The sequence below is a fragment of the Salvelinus namaycush genome, chromosome 33, assembly GCF_016432855.1.
Source record: "Salvelinus namaycush isolate Seneca chromosome 33, SaNama_1.0, whole genome shotgun sequence".
NCBI lineage: Eukaryota > Metazoa > Chordata > Actinopteri > Salmoniformes > Salmonidae > Salvelinus > Salvelinus namaycush.
The window spans coordinates 10,760,707-10,784,823 of record NC_052339.1 but is presented as its reverse complement, the minus strand read 5'-3'; the positions used below and the strand labels follow the sequence as shown (position 1 = coordinate 10,784,823).

At 40.7% G+C, this 24,117-nt stretch overlaps 1 protein-coding gene and 2 long non-coding RNA genes across 5 annotated transcripts in view; 1 reads left to right on the top strand and 2 right to left on the bottom strand.

Moving 5' to 3' along the window:
- Positions 1-8,508, bottom strand: part of LOC120027745 (enhancer of polycomb homolog 1-like) — a 48,348-nt gene extending 39,840 nt beyond the window's left edge. The window contains exon 1 of the mRNA XM_038972751.1: positions 8,073-8,508. Within this exon, the coding sequence (XP_038828679.1) occupies positions 8,073-8,225 (153 nt within the window). The 5' untranslated portion in view covers positions 8,226-8,508. The remainder of the gene's footprint in view (positions 1-8,072) is intronic.
- Positions 8,509-10,187: 1,679 nt separating this feature from the next.
- Positions 10,188-17,577, bottom strand: LOC120027956. The gene is made up of 3 exons (XR_005473356.1): positions 17,268-17,577; positions 11,020-11,123; positions 10,188-10,782 (listed from the first exon to the last, which is right to left on the bottom strand). It is a non-coding gene; the product is annotated as an uncharacterized LOC120027956 (long non-coding RNA).
- Positions 16,721-22,243, top strand: LOC120027957. Of its 3 annotated transcripts, none has more exons than XR_005473358.1 (4): positions 16,721-16,938; positions 21,305-21,443; positions 21,536-21,955; positions 22,133-22,243. It is a non-coding gene; the product is annotated as an uncharacterized LOC120027957 (long non-coding RNA). The 3 variants fall into 3 exon arrangements; XR_005473359.1 differs by lacking the exon at positions 16,721-16,938 and having other exon boundaries at positions 19,362-21,443; positions 21,536-21,719; positions 21,792-21,955; XR_005473357.1 differs by lacking the exon at positions 16,721-16,938 and having other exon boundaries at positions 19,362-21,443.
- The last annotated feature ends 1,874 nt before the right edge of the window (positions 22,244-24,117 follow it).

Here is a 24,117-nt window from a genome sequence, read left to right as displayed (position 1 = left end):
TACATCGGCGCAAGACGAGAAGCTAGTATATGAAGTTAGTCTACAAACAGACCGGTCTTGGGCCTTCATTTCTCTCAGTTGAAGCAAATCTTGACTCAACACCCAGCTCACATTTTCTTCAATGCGAGGAAACACAATTTACATCATGTTCTATGATGATAATGGCCAACCCAAGGCGAGGGACAAGCAATACTTCGAGGTGTATTAACTAGGAAGCAAACAGGCCAAAAACAGGGAGGGACCTTCCTGGATTTGTCCTACAAGAAACAATGTGCACTAATGAACACACTGGGCAAGGTGAGATCTTGCATAAGGAACCAATTAGTAACAGGCCAGAGCCAGACTTCCCTTCTCTGGAGAACGTCAGGCTGCGACCGACTCTAGCCTGAACCACAGGGAAAGCATCAATATAAGACTAAGATTGAAACCTACTATGCCGGCTCCGACGCTCGACGAATGTGCCAAGGCGTGCAAACTATCAGATTACAAAAGGGAAACTTAGCCGAGAGCTGCCCAGCGACAAGAGCCTACCAGACGAGCTAAATGCCTTCTATGCTTGCTTTGAGAAAAGCAACAGCACGCCAATGGTAGAACCAGGTTACCCGTGAAACTAGGACTGCAGAGTCCCTGCCCATCTTCTGAAAACATCTGAAACCCTATATAGGTTCAGCACTTTTGTGAAACAGCACAGTTAAACTATATGGCAAATAGAACTGGATGGTCTTTAGAGATAGATGGGTAGCTGAAGGATGGGATAAAAAAATAAAAAAAGATAACTATTGTGTCCGTGAAATGTATATAGTATGTATAAGCTGGAAGTAGAAGCATAAGTTTAGTCTATTAGTTTACTCCAATTAGGGGAGGGGTTGGTAGGGTTAGGGGAAAATAAAAGGACAATAAAATATCTAAACACACATAGTATTCAGAACCCTTCCCCTTTTCCACATTTTGTTACATTTCAGCCTTATTCTAAAATGGATCAATCTACACAAAATACCCCATAATGACAAAGCAAAAAACAGGTTTCTACATTTTTCGCAAATATATAAAAAAACTAAAAACAATCACAAATACCTTATTTACATGAGAATTCAGACCCTTTGCTTTTAATTGAGCTCAGGTGCACCCCGTTTCCATTGATCATCCTTAAGATGTTTCTACAACTTGATTTGGAAAGGCACACACACAGGTCTACATAAGGTCCCACAGTTTACAGTGCATGTCAGAGCAAAAACCAAGCCATGAGGTCGAAAGAATTGTCGGTAGAGCTCCGAGACAGGATTGTGTCAAGGCACAGATCTGGGGAAGGGTACCAGAAAAACTCTGCAGCAATGGAGGTCCCCAAGAACACAGTGGTCTCCATCATTCTTAAATGGAATTAGTTTGGAACCACCAAGACTCTTCCTAGAGCTGGCCGCCTGCCAAACTGAGCAATCTGGGGAGGGGGGGGCGCCTTGGTCAGGGAGGTGACTAAGCTAGAGATATCATTTGTTTTGCATTATTATTACTTTTAAAGTTCATTGTCAGAGTGGACACGTTTGCGGAGCGCACAACCTAGGCAACACTTGTGAAAAGTTTTGGTTTATTTAATTCCATTTACAAGTGGTCAATTTATTAATCATTTTGTTTGGAGTGCTCCGGTCAATGTTGAGTAAGGAGACGCACGTGATTACGCATAAATGTAGGCCTAGGCTACCTGGCCTGCACGGCAATAAAAAAAAAACATTTTTTTTTATTTAACAAGGCAAGTCCATTAAGAACAAATTCTAATTTACAATGACGGCCTACCCCGGACGACACTGGGCCAATTGTGCGCTGCCCTATGGGACTCCCAATCACAATTTACATCCATTGAGAAAGCCTATATTGAAGAACTATTGTCAATTTGAAAAATCTTTCCAGCTCTCCCCCTTTCGATAACCACTCTGCGTGTAAGGGGGGACATTATGCTCGGATACGTCTTAAAATAGGCCTACCTGATTACTTATCCTTGCGCAAATACAGCTGTCTGTATGGAGCTCACTGGCATGGGAAACTGAGGGTTCATAACATTTTATACGTCGCAAGATTGTTCACTTTTGGGGTGGACACAGTTGATACAATGTTTCAAGTTCCTTGCACACAGGCCATGCATAGCTACCACACAGTATATGTTCTACCTGCAGGCTGCAATGTTTTTATTTGCTGGATTTATGTAGGCTATTTTTACATCGTAGGCAATGGAAGTTAAATTTTAGATTTGTATATTTTCATTTAGATACAATTTTGATTAACCACATGACAATGATTGAGATACGAAGACTATTATAAAATAAATGAAACTGTTCCATGAAAATGTGCATATGAAAATCAGAACTGGCATGCAGATCGGTTGAAATGGTAAGATAAATTGGCACTGCAAATGGAAAAGGTTGCTGACCCCTGGTGTAGACTATTACTGGCAACTTTGGGAACATAGTGGCAGAATCTGCGAAAGCCAGCAGCAGCGGTGGTTCGGAAACAGGTTTTTTTCTTCTGGTTAGGCTCTCTAGCTCCCCCGAGTCATTTGTGTTTTAATTATTGAATCACAGATTGCTTGAAGCATCAGGCAAGCTGGCTGTAGTTTACATATTGTTGATTTTATTAAAACATATAGGGCATGTCCATATGGAGAAATACACATGTAAAAATGTTGACCAGACGATTGGTCGAAAGAACAGACGACTCCTGGTCTACATTTTTTTTAAGTCGGTGACAGCCCTAAATTAATTTCTTACACTCAATTTTTTTTTTTTTTTTTTTTAAACTGTCCACACATGCCTGATCAAGGACTAGCTCAGTATTTGAGTAGATCTCTGTACAGATTATAGTAACCTAATAGTATAGTAAATTCTAGTAAAGTAGCAGGTGCACTGAACTCCAATCATGCAGCATCTCAACATTTAAGCAGGGATGTATAAGGCTGTGTGTACTGTGATGTTATCTAGCTAGGTGTAATAATGCGTAGGATCATGAAACACTAGCTCCCAGTCCTTGACATGTTCCTCTTGACGGATTACAAAACTCAAACTGTGCGAGGCAAGCAGGGGTTTGAAATTGTTCACTACATGGGACATAATAGCCAAGCGCTCAAAGGGGATACCTAGTCAGTTGTGCAACTGAATGCATTCAACCGAAATGTGTCTTCTGCATTGAAGTGCGGGGCTTAACTGCTTTGCGCAAGGGCGGAACTGCAGATTTTCCCACCATGCAGGCTCAGGATTCGAACCAGCGATCGCTTGGTTACTGACCCAGTCCATTCACTAACCAAGTAGCCCAACTGTACAAAGACAAATCCACCACAAGACAATGACAATCAATTTGGTACAGGACAGTAAAGGGAAAGTTATTATGGCCATTATAGATCCAGCCAAACACTTTCCTCCATTTCAAAATTCCACAAACACTACATAAAACATTGAGCTGTATAAAATATGCATACTGTTAATTCCGGTATGGTTTCACAATAGCCCGCCAGCCAGAGAGCTTTGCGTTCCAGATTTAAAACCACCAGACCAGTTCCTGGTCAGGGGAAGCTAGCTACCAATCCATCCAGTCTGCCTAAGTCAATCAGCTCCCAGAGTGTGTCCCAAATAGCACCATATTCTCTACATAATGAACTAATTGACCACTAACAATGTGTGCCCTGTTCACAAGTAGTGCACCATAAAGGGAATAGGGTGCCATTTAGGTACAGATCCAGGGTTTCCCCATCCAGTTCCCACTGGTGTAAATGTGGGTCAGACAGCAAAGCAGCCACGCTGCATATCACTTGGGCCCCTGAAGTAAAACAGCCTCTATCTCCCTCGGTCTCTGTCACTCCAAGCAGTTACATAACAGAGAAAGCACAGGACAGAGAGGGGCTGGTGGGATTCTTCTGATAGTTAAATTAACTGCACCCCCAGTCCCTTCCTCTGTTTGCGTTCACTGAGGCATCTCAGCACAAGACGCCCCCCTCTGATGCCCTGGTGAGGTAATGAAGAGGCAATAACCCACTGTCTCTCAGACCATAACACAATGCTCAAAATTGGCCACTGGGTTTGTTTTGGATTATAACCCAAAACTGGGTCAAAGTTGTTTTGCATCAAACCCCCCGACAGTAAAAAATGTGCACACAGCATCAGCCTGAACCAGGGGGTGGAACTGGTTCACAGAACAGAACCAAAAACATTTTTTTTGAAGGTACAGAAAGAAATGTAACAGGGAACAAAAGGTTATCCACACTGTTCCCGGAACAGAACTGTTATTTCAAAAGCATGGGAACCGGTTAATAACGTTATGTTACACTCCAGGCATTTTTTCTAGCCCCCCCCTCCCCCAAAAGAAAACACTAAACAAAGCACCTATGCAAAGCCTTCACTGTCAATCAAATGTATTCCAGTGTCTGCATGCAAGCTGAACATCTTTGCCAGTGTGTGTTCAGGCTACTTGCGCCTCCCCCTCCGAAGCATAAACGTTACAAGCGTGATTCAGAAGATGGAGATTTTTTAATTAGATTAATTAGAGGAGAATGGATTAACATTTCCAATGCTAGTTAAGGATACTATAGGTATAGTTCACATTTCCCGTTAGATTTATTAACTACAAAAAGACATGTTTTGTTAGCTAGCGAGCTCAAAGGATATTCAAAGTTCCTCCCTAGGTATAATTCTGTTGACCTAAGTCAGATAATGCATGTCATAAGATGCGCCGCGCTTCAAGCCTCCTCAATCCACTCTCGCTCGCTCTCCACCCGCAAAATTTCTGTTGCGTCGTGCACCATTGGTGGCACTTGTCTGTCCATCACGCATGTAAACAACTAGCTTGCCTGCTCTAGCAGCACTGATTAGTGAAGTCATTTAATGAGCTAAATGTAAAAAACGTGATTACACAAGTTAAAGGAACGATAAAACGGTACTTTGTGGGGTTTCGCACCGGTTTAGAAATGTATTTTGCCGGTCGGAAAACGTGAGATTTTTTTTTTTTAATGGTTCTGTTCAGAACGAAGCACTGGAAGATCATGTTGGTTCAAATCCCTGGCCTGAACTCAGATCTAGCTATATTACATTCAGGAGTCTGGGCTTCACTATACCCATAGATTGCTACTTCATTCCATAGCTACCTATCTAACAACTAGCAGCATTCCTTTATGAATACTGGCTTTATGAATACTGGCTTCTAAAATGCTTGTTTTCTGTCAGCTGTAGTTAGCTTGAATGAAGAATTAGACTATGGTCAAACTTCCAACAACAGATCCCATCTCTACGTACTCCTGTCACTGAGACACATGGCTAAGAAAAGCTTCTGGGCACACTTCTGAATTAGAAAATGCAGACATGCTTATTTTTCTGTTCACAATCAAAATGATTGACTAGTTTTTTTCGATACTATAACATGAAAAACAGTTCGATACTAAATGTGTCTCTCAATCTTCTCAAGGGGGCAGTAGTAAGCTCGCTACTTGTGCTTCCGCATGCAGCTGACAGCACAAGCCACTTGAGAAGCAAGAGAGAGAAAATGCTGACAGCACGGCTTCTAACGAAAACATCATACCTCCACCCGCAGCTTGACAAAACTGGCTCCAGAGGCGATCTATGGGAATACTTTGCTTACAGGGCAGATGAGGACCAGTCCACCGAAACAACTATGTAAAATGTGTTACAAAGCACTGCAGCGCAAGGAAGGTTTAGTTGCAAACGACAAACTATTTTAACACGTGACATTTCATTAGAGTTTGACACAAGAGTAAAAATGTATTCCTGTTCTGTCCTGTCAACAAAATTCCCATACTGCTATAGTTCTATAACCCTGGAACTTTCCTGTCCCATCCCAATTCTGCAGCATTGCATAAGTGGAAACCAAAACTTTTCTCTGGGCAAGCCTCATTGTAGCTAGATGTTAGTCACAACGGGACAATTTTAGCTAATCCTAACCTGCAAAAGTAATTTCTGCTGGTCAAAAGCGGCAGAAATGCCCTGAGAACAGTTTTGGTTTCTACTAATGCAATACAGCTGCTCTGAGTAGTCATAGCAACTGCTCCATGTTGCTGCTCAGTGCTCAGGAGACAGTTGCCTGTACACAGCTGATAACCACATTACGAGATTTTGGCAATGACGGCAGCCCTTGTACTTACTCAAGAGTCGGATGAACTCATGGATATTGGACATGTGTAATTGTGTGCGTCTCCGTGTGCATCTGAGGTACAGTAGTAAATGACTACAACTGGAGCGAGGTGAGAGTGTGTGCTGACTGAAGGAAATCATTTTTATTAGAAAATAAAGCAGAAATCACCCTTTTCCTGGTTGCTAAAATAGTTCACTTAAATTTCAGTTTGTGTGACAAAACAAGAAAGTTTAGTGTAGAGAATCACTGTACCCTTTTCCATAACCAAAACATTATTTGCAGCTGTTTGAAGCTGGTTTACAAAAGAAAAACAGTAACGGGGAAGAGAGCAGAGCTAATGCTTAGACTTGCTTTCAATGAGAATGAAAGATCTATAACTCATTTCTATCTGAATTTGATCAAAATGCCCAAAAAGTTACATATTGCATCTTTAAGTAAACTATATTAAGCATCATTTTTTTGAAATTATTATATGAAATTCACCACACTTTACATATTTATACCCCCCCCAATATTGCCTGAATCCTACATGTCGGAGGGAGTCCTGTTACTATGTCAACCTCTAATTTGCATATTAACATTCTACTATCAACTAAATGTAAAGTGTTCATAAGCGACAATGACATGAACATATATTCAGCCTGACATTCATGTGAGCCTGATATGACTAAAACCCCAAATTAATGTGAAATGCACTCATAAGTTAGCTATGACAGCAATATATTTAGACTACTTCGCTTTTGTCTGGTCTTGCTAGCAGTAGCCACTAGCCAGCCAGCAGCCCTGGGCGGAGCATTGCACCCTGGGAATCATTATGCTGTGTAAAATCCATCATATGGTGTGTAGACTACTGCAAAATAGAAGTTTCAGAAATGATCTTCAATGTGTTGTCATTTTGGAAATAAACTATTCATTTAATACATTCAATTATTTAGCTGTAATGAATCATAGGTCTAATGAATAGCAGTTGACCCAATATGGTCATAGATGTATCAAATTACATTTTAAAACGGTTTAGATTTAAATTGTACAATTATTTTGTATGCTTCAAGTCTCAGGGTTTGGCACAAGGAATATTTAAGATATTCCCTTACAAAAAAAGAGTGCAGTGAAACTGCAGAATGCAGCAAATACTGCTTCCAATATATATATTTTTTTATTCTTTTACTGCAGTAAATTTGCTGTGTATCTGCATTACACTGTAGTTATTCTGCAATTACTGCATCCAAAACCAGTGACTATACTTTTACTTCAGTTTAAAAACAGCAATCTATTTTTGTAAGGGTAATATGAAGTTTTATGTTTTGAAAGAAATTGAAAACACTATATAAGATTGTTCAATGTGAGAAAAAAAAGGGGGAAAAGTCAGTGGTTATTCTATGACTACAACTAATACCCTCTTCTTTGCTGTGGTATCGTTTCGGTATAGAGTATCGTGATATTAAACCTGGTTTGGTATCAATTCTGGTATCGTGACAACACTACTACTAGTGACACTCCCACAGACACGTACATGGTCGGTTTTACCGATCTGTCCAAATGTGTTGCCCATTCAAAACATGTCGACTCAATGTCTCCCCCTGGTATTTGTTCATGGTAAGGGCACCACTTCAAAGCCCATCCCCAGCAGTCTTTGGCAAAGTGAAAGTCAACAAAATGGCGGATGCGAAACGAATCACGTGACCCCTTTGTGCTTTCCAATACAATTCCATTTGAAATAAGTGGACACAACACGGCTAACGAACCCAAATTCAAAACAATACACGGTTAGGATTAGATTAATGGAAAAATGTAGGTGTAACACGCAAATTTCGTCGCTATCTACCGTGTTCACGGTAAACCGATATGGCCGCCATTTTGTGCAAAGTTGCGCAGGCAAGATAGCGACGCCCCCCATATTGTGAAAATGTGGAAAACATATCAAATATGAATCTGCCAGCGATAAAACATACCGATTCTTCCTCTTTCTCCATCCCAGTTGGCATTTGCGGTACTGCCCGATTGATAGAGGCATATTCGTGCAGGTCTGGCAAGTCCTCGCAGCGAAAGACGGGTAGAGGCTTGGTAGCGTCCAGCGCCCGTGCCCGAAACGACAATTTACTCATGTTTTTTTTATAATGTAAGATTCAGCATTTATCTAACCGATAACCTAAGGTTCACAACAGTACTGCTTTGAGTTCTCATGGATGGATCTGTGATGTTCGCCAGAAGTCAACCGTTCGATTGGTAGTAGGGTAGGTATATGGAGATGCGAACGGAGCCGGGAAGGCCCGGGTTTTGATCGCTCTCTGTCGGTCTCTTTTTTCCGAGGCTCCGCTCTCCCTGGTTCAATACGCCATGGCCAACATGGCGGACATTACAAACTCTAGCAGCTCCTAGCGGCCCAACCCCCGGTCACACAACAGCCATTCCCACACGGTTTTGCACGCGTGCGCGCTCGCGGAGCCCGGGGGAGGGGGTACTGGGGGAAGGGGAGTACTCACACGTTCCCACCGTAAAAACTGCCTGGCATGAATATTCACATACTATGAGAGGCAGCTGCAAACCAGTGCGCGCTACCCGCGAACGAAATCACTTGCTGTAAATGTTTTTTATTATTCTACAGCACAGGGCGACAGAATGCCCTGGCGCGATTATTAATAGTTTGCAAAAAACTGGAATACAATAACTTAATTTGAATTGTAAAATAAACTAAAGCAACTGACAGTTTGTATAATGTTACGATGCACGAACTCTAGATGGGGTACTTGAATAGTTGTATACAAGTGCATCAGACTGTTGTGAAAATCATTTGCTAACTAAATATGAAAAGAAAATCACGAATCAATGTATCAAAGATGAGTTTACTAATTCTATGGGACCCATTTGTTAGTCAATGTCGCCCTCTTGTGGCATAACCTAAGAGTACTGCGCAGTGTTGGTTATTTCCTACTTCAACCGCTCTTCCCAATAAATGTTCTTTTTAACCATTATTTTACCAGGTAAATTGACTGACAACACATTATCATTTACAGCAACGACATGGGGAACAGTTACAGGGGCGAGGAAGGGGGATGAATGAGACAATTGTAAGCTAGGGATGATTAGGTGACCGTGATGGTATGAGGGTCAGATTGGAAATTTAGCCAGGACACTGAGGTTAACACCTCTACTCTTACGATAAGTGCCATGGGATCTTTAGTGACTACAGAGAGGACACCAGTTTAACATCCCATCCGAAAGAAGGCCCCCTGGCCACATTTAGAGGTGGTATGACAGCGCGTCAGTGTGACCCAAACACAAAGATTTACACACACAATATTTACACACACAGTTCTCACAGAATGAGAACAAAGAAAGTATCGGCAAGTAAAGGTTAATCTAAAATATCCTGATTATTGCTAGCAACATTATGCTCAACCTTAAACACAAGCTTTAGAAACCTATGCCAACACAAGCTTTAGAAACCTATGCCGCTAAGGTTAGAGATCATTTGTTGATCAGAAGATAGGATGTAGGCCCAAACCTACTAGAGAGCTACTGGACATGCAAGCACATGCTCCAACCTAGCTCTCAAACCCTTCTCTCCATAGGGTTTTCAGTGGGTACCTTCGCACACGGCTGGCTCAGAGTGAAGTACAATTTCGACCCCCTCGTTTTAACGTTTATAAGGTCCCGCAGTCATACTATTTCCGAAGTAAAAATAGCCTATGACCAAAACCCATAATATTTGTATGCTATTAAAATCCTCAGAATAAGAAGTTGTATCTTGGGCAGAGAGCTTATATTCATGACCTCGCCTTGACTGACAGCTGTTTGAAACACCCTTGTGGGCATTGCCAGGTAACAAGGTAAACAATGGGCCACGTCATTCCGAGCCTAAATAGTATGTATGCATCAACCCATTTTCTCTGCAAAATGCTCTGAGTTGATCATAGACTGTTGGATATCAGACAAACCGCAGCAATACACAATTGTATTTCTATTGTTTTAACTAAATTACAGAATATAGTTCACCGATACACGTCACAACAATTTGTAAAGCCTGAATCACCTTAGACGTAAGGGAATGTACATGACAAACAGCATACAATAAGTGGACTGGACAATTTATTGGTGCCTCTGCATTAGCATTGTAAATGACTATATTCAGAATTGTATGTATTGATCAGACATTTGATCATTTACAATAGGCTAGCATATCCAAAATATTGATCAACATGAGAAAAAAGTGAGAAATAATGTTGAGACATTTGACATAAAAATATAATTACAGCCATAAGCCTAGTATAGGCACTCGGCCGCCCTTGTGTCCCTACAGTGCGCAGGACCCATTGATTCGTTCAATTTGTAACACAAATCTCCAGTCCGAATGCTTGAAAAATTATATAAAAAGTAACAAAATTATGTGATATCAAGTAAAGTGAATTACTAAGGGTTTAGGAAATGCAACCAACTACAAAGATTGATGGGGAGAGGAGGGGGACCCATGTACCCCGCTTCAATCAAGCAGGCGTCAGTCACCCACTTGGTTTCAGTCACCCCCCCAAGACTGAAGCGGGAGACAAATCCAGCTATGGCCTCCTTGTCAGGCCTCTTACATGGGGGAGATAGCTCGCACAGCTTCCCCACATACGGCGCTGGATCAAGGGGGACATTGATCCAAGAGCCTGTCTGCGTAGCCTGTAATGTTTTGGAAAAGGCAAATGTTTGTTAAATATGTAGTGAATTTAAATGTTCTGATTTATGATGCTATCAATTTGTTAATGTAGAAATCTACTCATTCTACACTGTGTTTTCAAGTGCTGAAATTTAAATATGCAATATTTGTTCAGGCACTTTTGTGAAACTTTTCAATGTTTGTATGTGGAATTTCTGTGTGCACAATTAATGCAGATTTGATATGAATAAATGACTTACAGAATGTTGGGTCTGTCTTCACAGACTTCACAGCATATCCTTCTTTGCCTTGGGAAAGCTGTTTTTGTATTACAGCATTCCTCCTGTGATGGTTGCCTGGGAAGCTGTGCAGACACAGTATATGTTGAATACAAAAACAACATGTATTTCATTAGTTTGATGATAGTGGAAAGACAAAAGGAGATGAAAAGTGAAATAATCCCCCCCAATCATCATGATTAGACCCAATGACACAAGCTACATCAACTGCAAGACAACCCACACAAGAATGGTAAATGGTAAAGCACACTTTACTGGGTCTAACAGCTGACCAATCGGCTTGCTGCCGACACGTAGCAAACTTAAGGTAAAAAATTGTGTTTGACCAGATAAAATGCTATTTCTCCAAACAAATGAACAATAGACTTTCAGCATGCTTATAGAGAACGGCACTCAACATGTACTGCACTGACACAAATTACTGATTGGTTGAAAGAAATTGATAAGAACATTGTGGGAGCCGTACTGTTAGATTTCAGTGCAGCCTTTGATATTATTGACCATAACGTGTTGTAAAAAAAACTTGTTATGGCTATTCAACCTCAGCTCTGAATCTATATGGCATTCTTTAAACGGAAGCTTCTCTAATGTTCAACATATAAAGTGTGGTACCGCAGGGCAGCTCTTTTGGCCCGCTACTCTTTTCTATTTTTATTAATGACCTACCACGGGCATTAAAACAAAGCCTGTGTGTCTATGTATGCGGATGATTCAACCCTATACGCGTCAGCAACCACAGCTAGTGAAATCACTGCAACCCTCAACAGAGTTGCATCAGTTCTAGAATGGAGGAGCTATTTTTATTTCTCAATCTCAACTTGTAAAGCGCACCCCCCATTCGCATGCATAGGCTATAGCCTGCCAACCGTTGACTATCAGCCACCACTTTGCAATGTGAGCTTGAGGCAGTATAATTGTTTGAAACCTGAATGTTTTACTTTACTTAAACAAATAATGAGGTTTCTTACCTTGCTTCAAAGTAGCCTTGTGAAAATCCACCCATAGAAACTTGGAGGCAATTATTTTATAAAGACTTCCTCATGCCATTAACCAGCAATTTTCTCCGGTTCTATTGGTTTTTATGCCAACTTTCTTTTGTTGTCCAGAAGCCAAAAGGCACAATCCTAGTCATATTAGCAACCCATTATAGTAGTTGCATTAGATTCCCCCTCTAAATTTCTAATGGAGATTCTAATCTCTGTTATATATGGAACTGCTCTCATTAGCTGCACAGTTTAGAACTGTTTTCCGTGAATTGCATTTGGGCAAATGCTTGAAAAGGAAGTTTTATTAGCGGTTTCATTACACGAGTTGCATGTTCAATAATAGGCCATAGCCTTTGACTAAGACAATAGGCTTGCACTTGTTGCAAGTTTACATTAAGCTCTTAATGAAAAATGTCCGGTCTTTGTATGCATGCATAGTATCAGAGAGTTATAGGCGAAGCGCACGCTTTTACTCTCGCCAAAATAAGTCCAATGTGTTTCTATGGGCATAAGCTTGTCGCCTGCCTTCCCACATTGGGACTACCCCCATTGTTAGGGGGGAAACATAAGCATCTTGTCATTACATACAGATCTATGATAGTATTTTCTGTTGGTCACGCCATTTTACTGTTTGGAAAAAATGTAACCGTTTGTTGACCGGTTAATGAGGGTCAGTTAGTCGGCAACAAAATTGACCGAAATTTGCATATTGTACAGATTAGAGGTCGACCGATTAGGATTTTTCAACGCCGATACCGATTATTGGAGGACCAAAAAAAGCCGATACCGATTAATCGGACGATTATTTTATTTATTTGTAATAATGACAATTACAACAATATGAATGAACACTTCTTGTACCTTAATATAATACATCAATAAAATCAATTTAGCCTCAAATAAATAATGAAACATGTCCAATTTGGTTTAAATAATGAAAAAACAAAGTGTTGGAGAAGAAAGTAAAAGTGCAATATGTGCCATGTAAAAAAGCTACCGTTTAAGTTCCTTGCTCAGAACATATGAAAGCTGGTGGTTCCTTTTTACACGAGTCTTCAATATTCCCAGGTAAGAAGTTTTAGGTTGTAGTTATTATAGGAATTATAGGACTATTTCTCTCTATACCATTTGTATTTCATATACCGTTGACTATTGGATGTTCTTATAGGCACTTTAGTATTGCCAGTGTAACAGTATAGCTTCCGTCCCTCTCCTTGCCCCTACCTGGGCTCGAACCAGGAACATATCGACAACAGCCACCCTCGAAGCATCGTTACCCATCGCTCCACAAAAGCCGCGGCCTTTGCAGAGCAAGGGGAACAACTACTCCAAGTCTCAGAGCAAGTGACGTCACCGATTGAAACGCTATTAGCGCACACCCCGCTAACTAGCTAGCCATTTCACATCGGTTACACCAGCCTAATCTCGGGAGTTAATAGGCTTGAAGTCATAAACAGCTCAATGCTTGAAGCACAGAAAAGATCTGCTGGCAAATGCACAAAAGTGCTGTTTGAATAAATGCTTACGAGCCTGCTGGTGCCTACCATCACTCAGTCAGACTGCTCTATCAAATCATAGACTTAATTATAACATAATAACACACAGAAATACGAGCCTTTGGTCATTGATATGGTCGAATTCGGAAACTATCATTTCGAAAACAAAATGTTTATTCTTTCAGTGAAATACGGAACCATTCCGTATTTTATCTAACGGGTGGCATCCCTAAGTTTAAATATTGCTGTACAACCTTCAATGTTATGTCATAATTATGTACAGTTCTGGCAAATTAATTACGGTCTTTGTTAGGAATAAATGGACTTCACACAGTTCGCAACGAGCCAGGCGGCCCAAACTGCTGCATATCCCCTGACTGCTTGCACGGAACGCAAGAGAAGTGACACAATTTCCCTAATTATAAGAAATTCATGTTAGCAGGCAATATTAACTAAATATGCAGGTAAAAAAAATATATACTCGTGTACTGATTTTAAAGAAAGGCATTGATATTTATGGTTAGGTTTGGTGCAACGACAGTGCTAAATCACCCGTTTGTCGAAGTAGGCTGTGATTCAATGAGAAATTAACAAGCACCGCATCGATTATATGCAACGCAGGACACGCTAGATAAACTAGTAATATCATCAACCATGTGTAGTTAACTAGTGATTATGTTAAGATTGATTATTTTTTATAAGATAAGTTTAATGCTAGCTAGCAACTTACCGTGGCTTCTTGCTGCCCTCGCGTAACAGGTAGTCAGCCTGCCACACAGGCTCCTCGTGGAGTGCAATGTAAGGCAGGTGGTTAGAGCGTTGGACTAGTAACCGGAAGGTTGCAAAAACAAATCCCAGAGCTGACAAAGTAAAAATCTGTCGTTCTGCCCTTGAACAAGGCAGTTAACCAACCGTTCCTAGGCCGTCATTGAAAATAAGAATGTGTTTTTAACTGACTTGCCTAGTTAAATGAAGGATAAATAAAGGCGTAAAAAAATAAAATACAGATTTCCGATTGTTATGAAAACTTGAAATCGGCCCTAATTAAAATCGGCCATTCCGATTAATCGGTCGACCTCTAGTTTACAATACCGCGTTGGTAATAAAGCAATTTGTTTGACCACAACTTCTGGGATAGTTAGCTTGGTACCTAGATATCACCAATACAACCAGCCTGAAAACAATGACCAGTAGAAACTGCAGTCACTTTCACTATTCTTAGCAATGACTTAGGAATCTAGCAATGATAAGTATTATCTAGGTTGCCACTTGTTGTTCGCCTACTGAAATTTAACTTCAGTTCATGAAAATAAATAGCTAGCCAGCTAATTAACCCTGTTGCCCAAAGCTAACGTTATAAGCAGGCAGCTAGCTTCACCTGGCTAGTGACACTCGACCGGACTGGGTTATGTGTTGTGAAGCTAGCCACAATAAGGATTAGGCACAATAGTGGAATTTGCGGTTTGCCTTCAAAATAAAAGTATGTAATTGACAGTGATGCAAATTAATACAAATAGTAGAATTATGCCATACTTTCATTTTGAAGTCTAACTGCAAAGTCCACTATTAGCTCATCCATAGATGGCCCGACCACCATTAATCAAATAAGAACTGTCTTATAAATTAAGGTTATTTTAGATGACACCTAGCTATATAGTTAGCTAGCTAACTATAACAACCGAAAGAGATGCGGTTTTGCTATGTTTTTGGAGAAGAACATTGTTTGCATCCATGAGCTAGCTAGCTTTTTTTTAATGACCAGCACTGTAGGTCCGTGAGACAACTTTACTAGCATCATAGCATACGTATCCATGAATCGTTGTGACATATGAAATACGAGTGATAGTGTAATCAATGTGTAATAATTACGTAAAAATGTATGAACGCGTTAAATTATTATGCGATGTGCAGCCATATTCAAGTCCTGATTGGCCATAGTGTTATTTGACACGTCAAAGAGGGTATATTTTTTGACACGCAAGACCCAAACGGCGTTCCATAGAAATCCTGGTTGAGAATGGAACGACTTAACAAATGAACAACGAAATAGCACCGCAAGTAAGCGAAAGAAATAGGTTTCGATTATGTTTTACTGGTAATGGGGACATACGTAAATTCCAACAAAATTAACCTTTTGGTCAGTGTGGTGTGTGTAACCTTTATTTAACTAGGCAAGTCAATTAAGAACAAATTCTTATTTACAATGACAGCCGGGACGACGCAGGGCCAACTGTAATCCACCCTATGGGACTCCCAATCACGTCCGGATGTGACACAGCCTGGATTCGAACCAGGGACTGTAGTGACGCCTCTTGCACTGAGATGCAGTGACTTAGACCGCTGCGTCCATGTGTGTGTTAACTATTTAACTGTACTAGAATGTTCAATGGTGTAGGAACAGTTACTAGCTAGATTTCATGTAGCCAAGCCATGTGCATGAGTAGCCACTAGCCACTCAATGAGAGAGCAACAGCACATATAGCACATATAGAACAATGACCCAGATTGTTCACTATGTATAAATCTAACGCATCCTGTTGGCGTTTCCACTCAACACCAAATATGATGAAAGGATGCCCAGTGGGCGGCAGTGGGAGAAGATTGGGCAAGATGAATTTTGGCCGACATTCTGCAAATGTTCTCATCCATGAAACATTTGATCCCAATACAGCTTTGTTACGAACAGAATGGACTAAGTTTTGTAGACTTTACCCTGTGCCTAAGTAAATTGCGTTGTTTAAGAGCACAAGGGCGAATTGAGTTACTGCAAATGCGCATTTCAGAGTAGGCGTTCGAACGGAAATATGCAAATACATGCTAGCTCGCTTTTGGCTCTGCCCACCTTGCTTGTTTGCCCACTATGATTCATTTCCTGAATTGGTAACGAAAAGCTGTGGTCTACCTTGGGTTAGTTTAAAAAATATTTGCCAACAGCGCCACCACATAGTCGACGAAAACCCCGCCCTCAATGATGGCCAAGAAAATGTAAACGAATGTTACTTTGCTGTCGATAATAAAACTGCGGACAGAGAGAAGACCATTTGAGGAAATGAGCTGGCCGCAACCAGATTCTAGACAAGTGGGAATCAAATGTACCAAACGTTTCAGTTAGTTAGAGACGGACACAAAACTGGTAACTACAACATTAACTAGCTAAAGTGAGCTAGTGAGATTTGCGCTTTGGTCGCTTGACTTGGTTACGAATGGTTGGCTAATTTGTAACTAGCTAAATTAGCGGTCATCAAAAAGTACGTTAGATAGTTGTTGACTAGCAAACAGCACAGTAGCCAGCCAACTTCTTGTAGAGTTCCACCCACTATAAAATCTGCCTTTACGAATGATTTTTCAATGCTTGCCCTCAGCGAATATGGTCAGGCAGATGTTGGGGCAGCGTTAACGTGAGTTACTGAAATTATTATCAAATAGTTTTCCTCAAGAACGAGAGCGGTTGCTAGCAGGTAGCTAACGTTATAGCTACAACATTAACGTATATAGAATGAGAAGTTTACGTAGCTGGCTATATTATGGGGAAGCACATTTGATTATTTTACACCAAGTAGTATTTAAAACGAGGGTTGTGATTTAAAACAGCATGGGCGTCGATTGTCTTGGCGACGTCTAATTGTATTGGCTAACTACATTCAAAAACGTAAATTATTAAATGTGTTAGTCAATGTAGCTAGAATAGTTACAGGATCTAAGAGACAAAACAAGAACATTTACTTACCAGGGAGGATGATAACTAGTCGACATGACGAATATTCCAGCTAGCAATAGCATACTTAGCTAGCGAACGTTATCCATTGCAAACCGCGCATACATAGTTATTGCTGGGTTGGTACAGCTATCTTGCTGGCTAGCACGCAATCCACAAACACTATGCGGTATTTAGAATGTAGCAACATTTTATGTGTGTTGTTTCAGTAGTTTGCTGTCAACGTCGGGTCGGAAGGGATAACTAGCTAGCTGTAGCGGAAAATCTGTTCACCCAAAAGGTTACTTACAGCTGACCAAGCCATAACTTTGCGTTGGCAAACAGACTGTTTGTGATTGGACAGCGAGTGGCACCAATCACCTGTTGAGAGCTAGGGGACGATGAGCTTACTGGTTACTTTACTTCGAAGGACCGAGTAAAAACCAACAAAAAACTAGTAGAAAGGGACAGATAATTTTATATTAAAGTCAATCGTAAAACTGTGAAATTACCAAATGAATTGTAGTACTTTTATATTTTAAACATTTATGGCTCATCTGATAAATGTTAGACTATGTAGACTATGTACATGGATCATCTGACCCGATAATATGGATTTAGTGTGGGAGAGTATTATTGGAGAGGTAGTGTAGTGTAGACACATTGATCATATACCAGACATACACAGTGACAACATTCCTTCTGAAACAGATTGTTGCAGTGTGATGCAAGGGAAAGGAGGGGGAGGAGATCTGTCCTGCTTTCAGCTGCTTCTGCCTCCCTTTGGATGGGCTAATGCCCATCAGCCACAGATGAGTTTTGATTATGTTTATTTGACCATTTCAAAACAATACAACTACACATGTGGATATGGCACTATGCCATTAAAATAATCGAGGATGACATAAAACATTTAAAAAACATGTATTTTCATTGTGGTCCTCATGTAAATACATGAAAACCAAAGGTATAGAAGATTATAACATGAAAGCAAAATACATCTTATCAATAGGGAGGAAACCATAAAACAAATAAAATAGATTACCAAGTAACGTTCTGGAAACAATTATACTTTATTTAAGCCTGTGCAGTTCTAAAGCATTTTGCCCATAAAGCATTTCTTAAGCTTTATCTTAAAACTCTCTAGTGTAGGGATGGATTTGATATGGTTTGGTACACCATTCCATTCCTCTGCACCAGTGTTAAGGAAATAGCTTTTTCCAGCCATGCTCCTATAGCGCAGGAGTCTGATATTAGCAACACTGGCTCTGGTGTGATGGCTATGAGAGTCTAATGAAATGAAAATAACCAGACAGGTAACTGGGGGCAAGGTCATGTATAACTTTAAAAAAAACATCAACAGTTTGATTTGCACCACCCGGAGATCAACTGGAAGCCAGTTCAGTTCCTTGAAATTATTAGGACCAATGTCCGTCCTAGGGCTGAGCATGAGCATAATTCTCATTAGTTTGATTAGGGCCATTTAAATTTGTGCTTAAGATTTTTTGTTATGCCTCTGAAATATGCGATACAAGCATAGTCATAGTGGCCTGTATCAGAGATATTGCCAGGGTCCTCATAGTCTCTGTATCCAGGAACTTGGCCAATGACCTTCAGAGCCATGAGTTCACCTGCCATGTGTTGGTCCAGTTCACATCCAAAGTATGTAGCAGAGCATTTTTACTTCAGCTCTACACCATTACACTTGACCAAGAAGTTGGAAGAGTTTCTCACGTTGTGTTTAGAACCAAAAGGGATACATTCTGTCTTTCCTAAATGCAGAGACAGTTTGCTGTTGGATAACCACTTTCTGACTTTAGTCAGTTTGCTGCATAGGGTCTTTTCAACAATATCCTTTTTCTTATGTAAAACCAAGAGGGCAGAATCATCCAGAACAGAGGGCATGAACAGGCAGAGGGCATATCATTTATGTAGAGCAAAGAAAGCAAAGGCTCCAAAATGCTCCCCTGGGCGATACAAATCAAATCAAGTTTATTTTATATAGCCCTTCGTACATCAGCTAATATCTAGAAGTGCTGTATAGAAACACAGCCTAAAACCTCAAACAGCAAGCAATGCAGGTGTAGAAGCACTGTGGCTAGGAAAATCTCCCTAGAAAGGCCAAAACCTAGGAAGAAACCTAGAGAGGAACCAGGCTATGATGGGTGGCCAGTCCTCTTCTGGCTGTGCCGGGTGGAGATGACCCGTTTATCTCCTTAGCATCAGACAGTGTTCAGCCCACATCCACCCTTTGGACCCTATCAATTAAGTATGACCACCCATAATAAGGAGTCGGTGCAAAACCAATTGCTTTCAGTTTGTACAACACAATTTTATGGTTCACAGTATCAAATGCTTTTAGTAGGTCAAGCATGACAATACCACAGAAGTTGCCCTTGTCAATTACTTGCTTGATAAAATCTGTCATTTATATTAAACAAGTATCAGTAGAATAGGATTGTCTAAAACTGGACAGAAGGTCATATAAAATGTTATGGTCATCAATGTACTTTATGATCTGTTCATGGAGTGCTCTTTCTAAAACCTTTAACAACAAACTCAAGATTGACACTGGTCTGTAGTTCCCTTGTTCAACCTTGCTTCCTTTCTTGTATAAAGGAACAACTCTTGCATGTTTCAACTCTGGTGGTACCTTTCCATGTTGAATTGAAAGATTGATGATGTGTGTTACATAAGGTCCAAAATTATCAGCAGCATCACTCAGGAATCTAGCTGGGATGTTATCCAGTCCTGTGGCTTTCTGTTTGTCTAGATCTTTAAGCATCTGAAGTTGAAACCTGGGAAAACGCAAACTGTCCTTCGGAGATGCCCTTAGCTGAATAATAGGTTTGTATATGATGGTTTCCAAAGGTGCCAGAGCATTCTGGGAGTTTGTCAACAAGATTGCTGGCAATAGTGGGGGAAAACTCATTAAATGATCACTCACCTGTGCTCTGTCAAAGGTTACAGTACCATTGATATTCAGTCCAATGCTGTTTGACTTTGTTTTTGGCTTGTTGCTACTGCCTAGGTCCTTGAAAGTCTTCCAGAGGGCCCTGGGGTCGTTTTTATTGTCCTGGGCGCTCATTTATCAATGTTGCGTACGAACACGTAAACCATGCGTGCGATCATTTCTAAGCAAAGTGTGGGATTTATCCATTTGTACTTATACTTGAGAATGTGTGTAAATTTAAGCACACCTCGGACCATGCGTACACACAGCACATTGTGGTAGAAAAGTCTAACTGCTTATGAAATACCACCCACCAAATGGAGAAAGGATTGACATACTGGACCAAATCATAAACTATGACGATAAAAGATAATACATTAATAGTTTATTCATGTATTTCTTCTATAGACTCTTAAGCTACTAATAGTTTTCTCAGGGTGCTATCGAATTCATAAACATGAAGTCATTTAAGCCTAATTGAATAATAAAGTAAATTAAAAAGAGAGTGGAATGTACGGTTGGAGTCAATTTTGTTAAACCAGTTAAATAATATAAAAGGCAACACTGAGGCATTGTGACTTGTCAAAAATGGCAAATCTTGCATTGCTAGAGGATCTGGCACAAGCTGCATTACGCAGGGAGCGGGTTTTCAATGAGCGTGCAGATTTTTTGCTGAGAGCGACACTTGGCTTATTAGTAGATTTCGTTTTCCAAGGCATATTTTATTGTATCTCTGCAACCAACTCTCCAGTATTAGAAAGGGAGACGAATCGCACCAATGCCATCCCAGTGCATACCCAAGTCCTCTCCACCCTGGGATTTTTGGCCACTGGAACATTCCAAAGGGAGATTGCGGATCAGTCTGGCATTTCACAACCAACCATGAGCCGAATATTGCCTGCAGTCCTTCGTGGCATTATTTTATCGACCCCCACAATACATACAGTTTCCATACACTGCTGTGCAACAGGCCAGAGTGAAAAGGGATTTCCATACCGTAGCTGGATTTCCCAATGTCATTGGAGCAATTGACTGCACCCACATCTCAATAAAAGCACCATAATGGAAAGAATTCAACTTTGTCAACAGAAAATGTTTCCATTCTGTCAATGTGCAGGTCATCTGTGAATCACATTTGGATTTGTTGAATTTAGTGGACAAATGGCCAGGTTGGACACATGAATAATTAATTGTGCAGAACAGTTCAGTAGGCCTTAGCCTCCAGGAAGGAGCTGTTGAGGATGGACGGCTTATTGGTAAGTGACTTATGCTTTATTTGCACAATTTTATTTGCCTCGTTAGACCTCTACTGGGAAACAATATCTGAATGTTCTGTTCATAACCGCAGGAGCTACCCATTAAAAACATGGCTGATGACTCCCCTCACAAACCCCTCAAACCAGCTAGTGGCCAGGTACAACCAAGCCCACGCATGCACAAGAACAATAGTGGAGTGCACCATAGGCCTGCTGAAAGGGCATTGGCTGTGCTTGTCTGGGACAGGAGGCACACTGCAATACCAGCCTAGCAAGGTTTGTCTCTGAAATGACATTCCTTCAAATGCCATTACGTGAATGTAATAAAATGTACAATTTCCTTTTTAGGGTTGCTACATTGTCAAGGCTTGCAGTGTGCTCCACAACATTGCAATCAAAAACAGTATTCCACTGAATGATCCACCCAGACCCGATGAGCCCATGCCTGACAGGGAGTGTTTCCCACCACCCATAGCTCTGGCACTGAGGACAATAGTCAATATCGGTTTTAGGTATCTGTTCTTCCAAATATTGTAATCAAATCGACAAGGAAAACACATTTACATTGCACCAGAATTTATTGTCTCACATGTTTGACACAATCAATATCTTTCAATGATTGATTTATCTCTCTCAGGCCATTGCATACATCCTCAAGAGTATGTTTTGTTCTCTTCTTGTTGTTTCAGGACTGCGTCAGTCCTGAAGCGCTCGCCAAAGAGGACACCGTTCTGGTAGGCCTGGGGATGAGGGGATCAGGCAAATCACCCACATCTGTCAAGATTTCATGTCTGAATGTGGTTGCGAAAATAAAGCTTGACTTATCATCAGTTGGTGTATCTGGTATTCCTTCAGGGTCTGGAAGAGGGTCCTCAGTATCACCATCACAAATGATGCCAGACACTGAGGTCTATCCAATCATGCTGCCAATGCGATGGTTCATAGCAGACAGTGAAGAGTCACTCTGTCACTCCTCCTGTTGCACTTATTTCCCTTTGGTGGATTTTTGTTTTTTGGCATATGTTTTCAAATCAAACCATTTCTTTTTAATTTCGTTAACTGTTCTGCACTCAGATGAGGCAGAATTTACCACAGCTCTAACCTGCTCCCAAGCAATATTTTTTCTCTTATTTGCCAAGCCATTGCTGAGGGCTCCGAAAAGTATGGCTTGTTTTGCTTCCACTTCGGTGATCAAATCTTCAATTTCTGTGTCCGAAAAGTGTTTTTTCTTTGTCTTCTTTGATTTCTCCATGTTGGCTGACAGAAATTAGTGACATTTCTTGCAGCTTTAAAGGGAAGGTTTGTGACCATAAATGGTCATTTAGGGTGGTTCTTTATGTAAATGAGACTTCACGAGCACTAGCACAGTGTTTTAGAACGTGTCTGATTTAACAAGGCAAAATACTTACAGGTGTGTGTAAATCAAGCGTACGAGCATTTGATAAATACCTACTTTTTTGTACTTGTGAACATTCTAAATGTTCTTCGTACGAGTTCATTGAGAATCTTTTCTACGCAACATTGATAAATGAGAGCCCTGGATCTTTGAACTGTATTCCTTAGGTGTTTGTGTTGAGTGAAGGAATCTGGAAATGTTGACCTCTTGAAGTCTTTTAGAGCATTGTTTCTCATGGTGATGGAAGGAAGATTTCCCTACGATCCTGGGTTCTGTCCTTTGTTTGATCCTCCTCACTTAGGGATGCCAGCTTGTCCACAGTACTGAGAAATATACCTTGGAAGAGTTCCTATGCTCTATCAACACCCTCACTTTCCATAACATTAGACCAGTCTACCTATCCTAGTAGTTTATTAAATTGTTCCTTGTCATTGTTTTTGAGGGATCTGGTCCTGAAGGTATTATGACAATTTAACAGGTTTTGCTCACTTTCCTAGAGCAGGTTATTAAGACATGGTTGATAATTCCATATGCAATTACACTACTTTGGGATATCTTGTGATTATCTGATACCATATTGAGATCAATGGCAGTCTGACTGGTGTCAGAGATTCTTGTAGGCGTATTTATCAACTGAGTCAAACAGAAAGTTTTGCAAAAGTTAGACAAGCCTTATACAGGGGGCAGCTCATGTTCAGTACATCAGTATTTACATCACCCAGAATAATCACTTCAGAGGTTAGAAAATCACATAAGGCAGTACACTCATTTTCAAGGATCTCATAAAAGTCGCTCTGGTCTGGAGGTCTATACAGAACCCCTATTCTGGAGGTCTATACAGAGCCCCTAACAAGATTGCTTGGCACTTAAGTAATAATATATCCAGGCAAACTGCTTCCATGTGATCATGGTTTAAATCAGTTCTCATTTTAAAACCAATGTCCACTCACGTCCCCTCCTCTCTGATTTCTGTCCTTTCGGGTAATTAGGAAGGTTTCTATTGTCATGCCCTGACCTTAGAGATCCTTTTTATGTCTCTATTTTGGTTTGGTCAGGGTGTGAGTTGGGGTGGGTATTCTATGTTCTATTATTTGTATTTCTATGTTTTGGCCGGGTAGGGTTCTCAATCAGGGACAGCTGTCTATCGTTGTCTCTGATTGAGAACCATACTTAGGTAGCCCTTTTTCCCACCTGTCTTTTTGGGAAGTTGACTTTGTTTATGGCACTTAGCCTTTAGCCTCACGGTTTGTTTTGTAGTGTTTATTGTTTTGTCGGCGT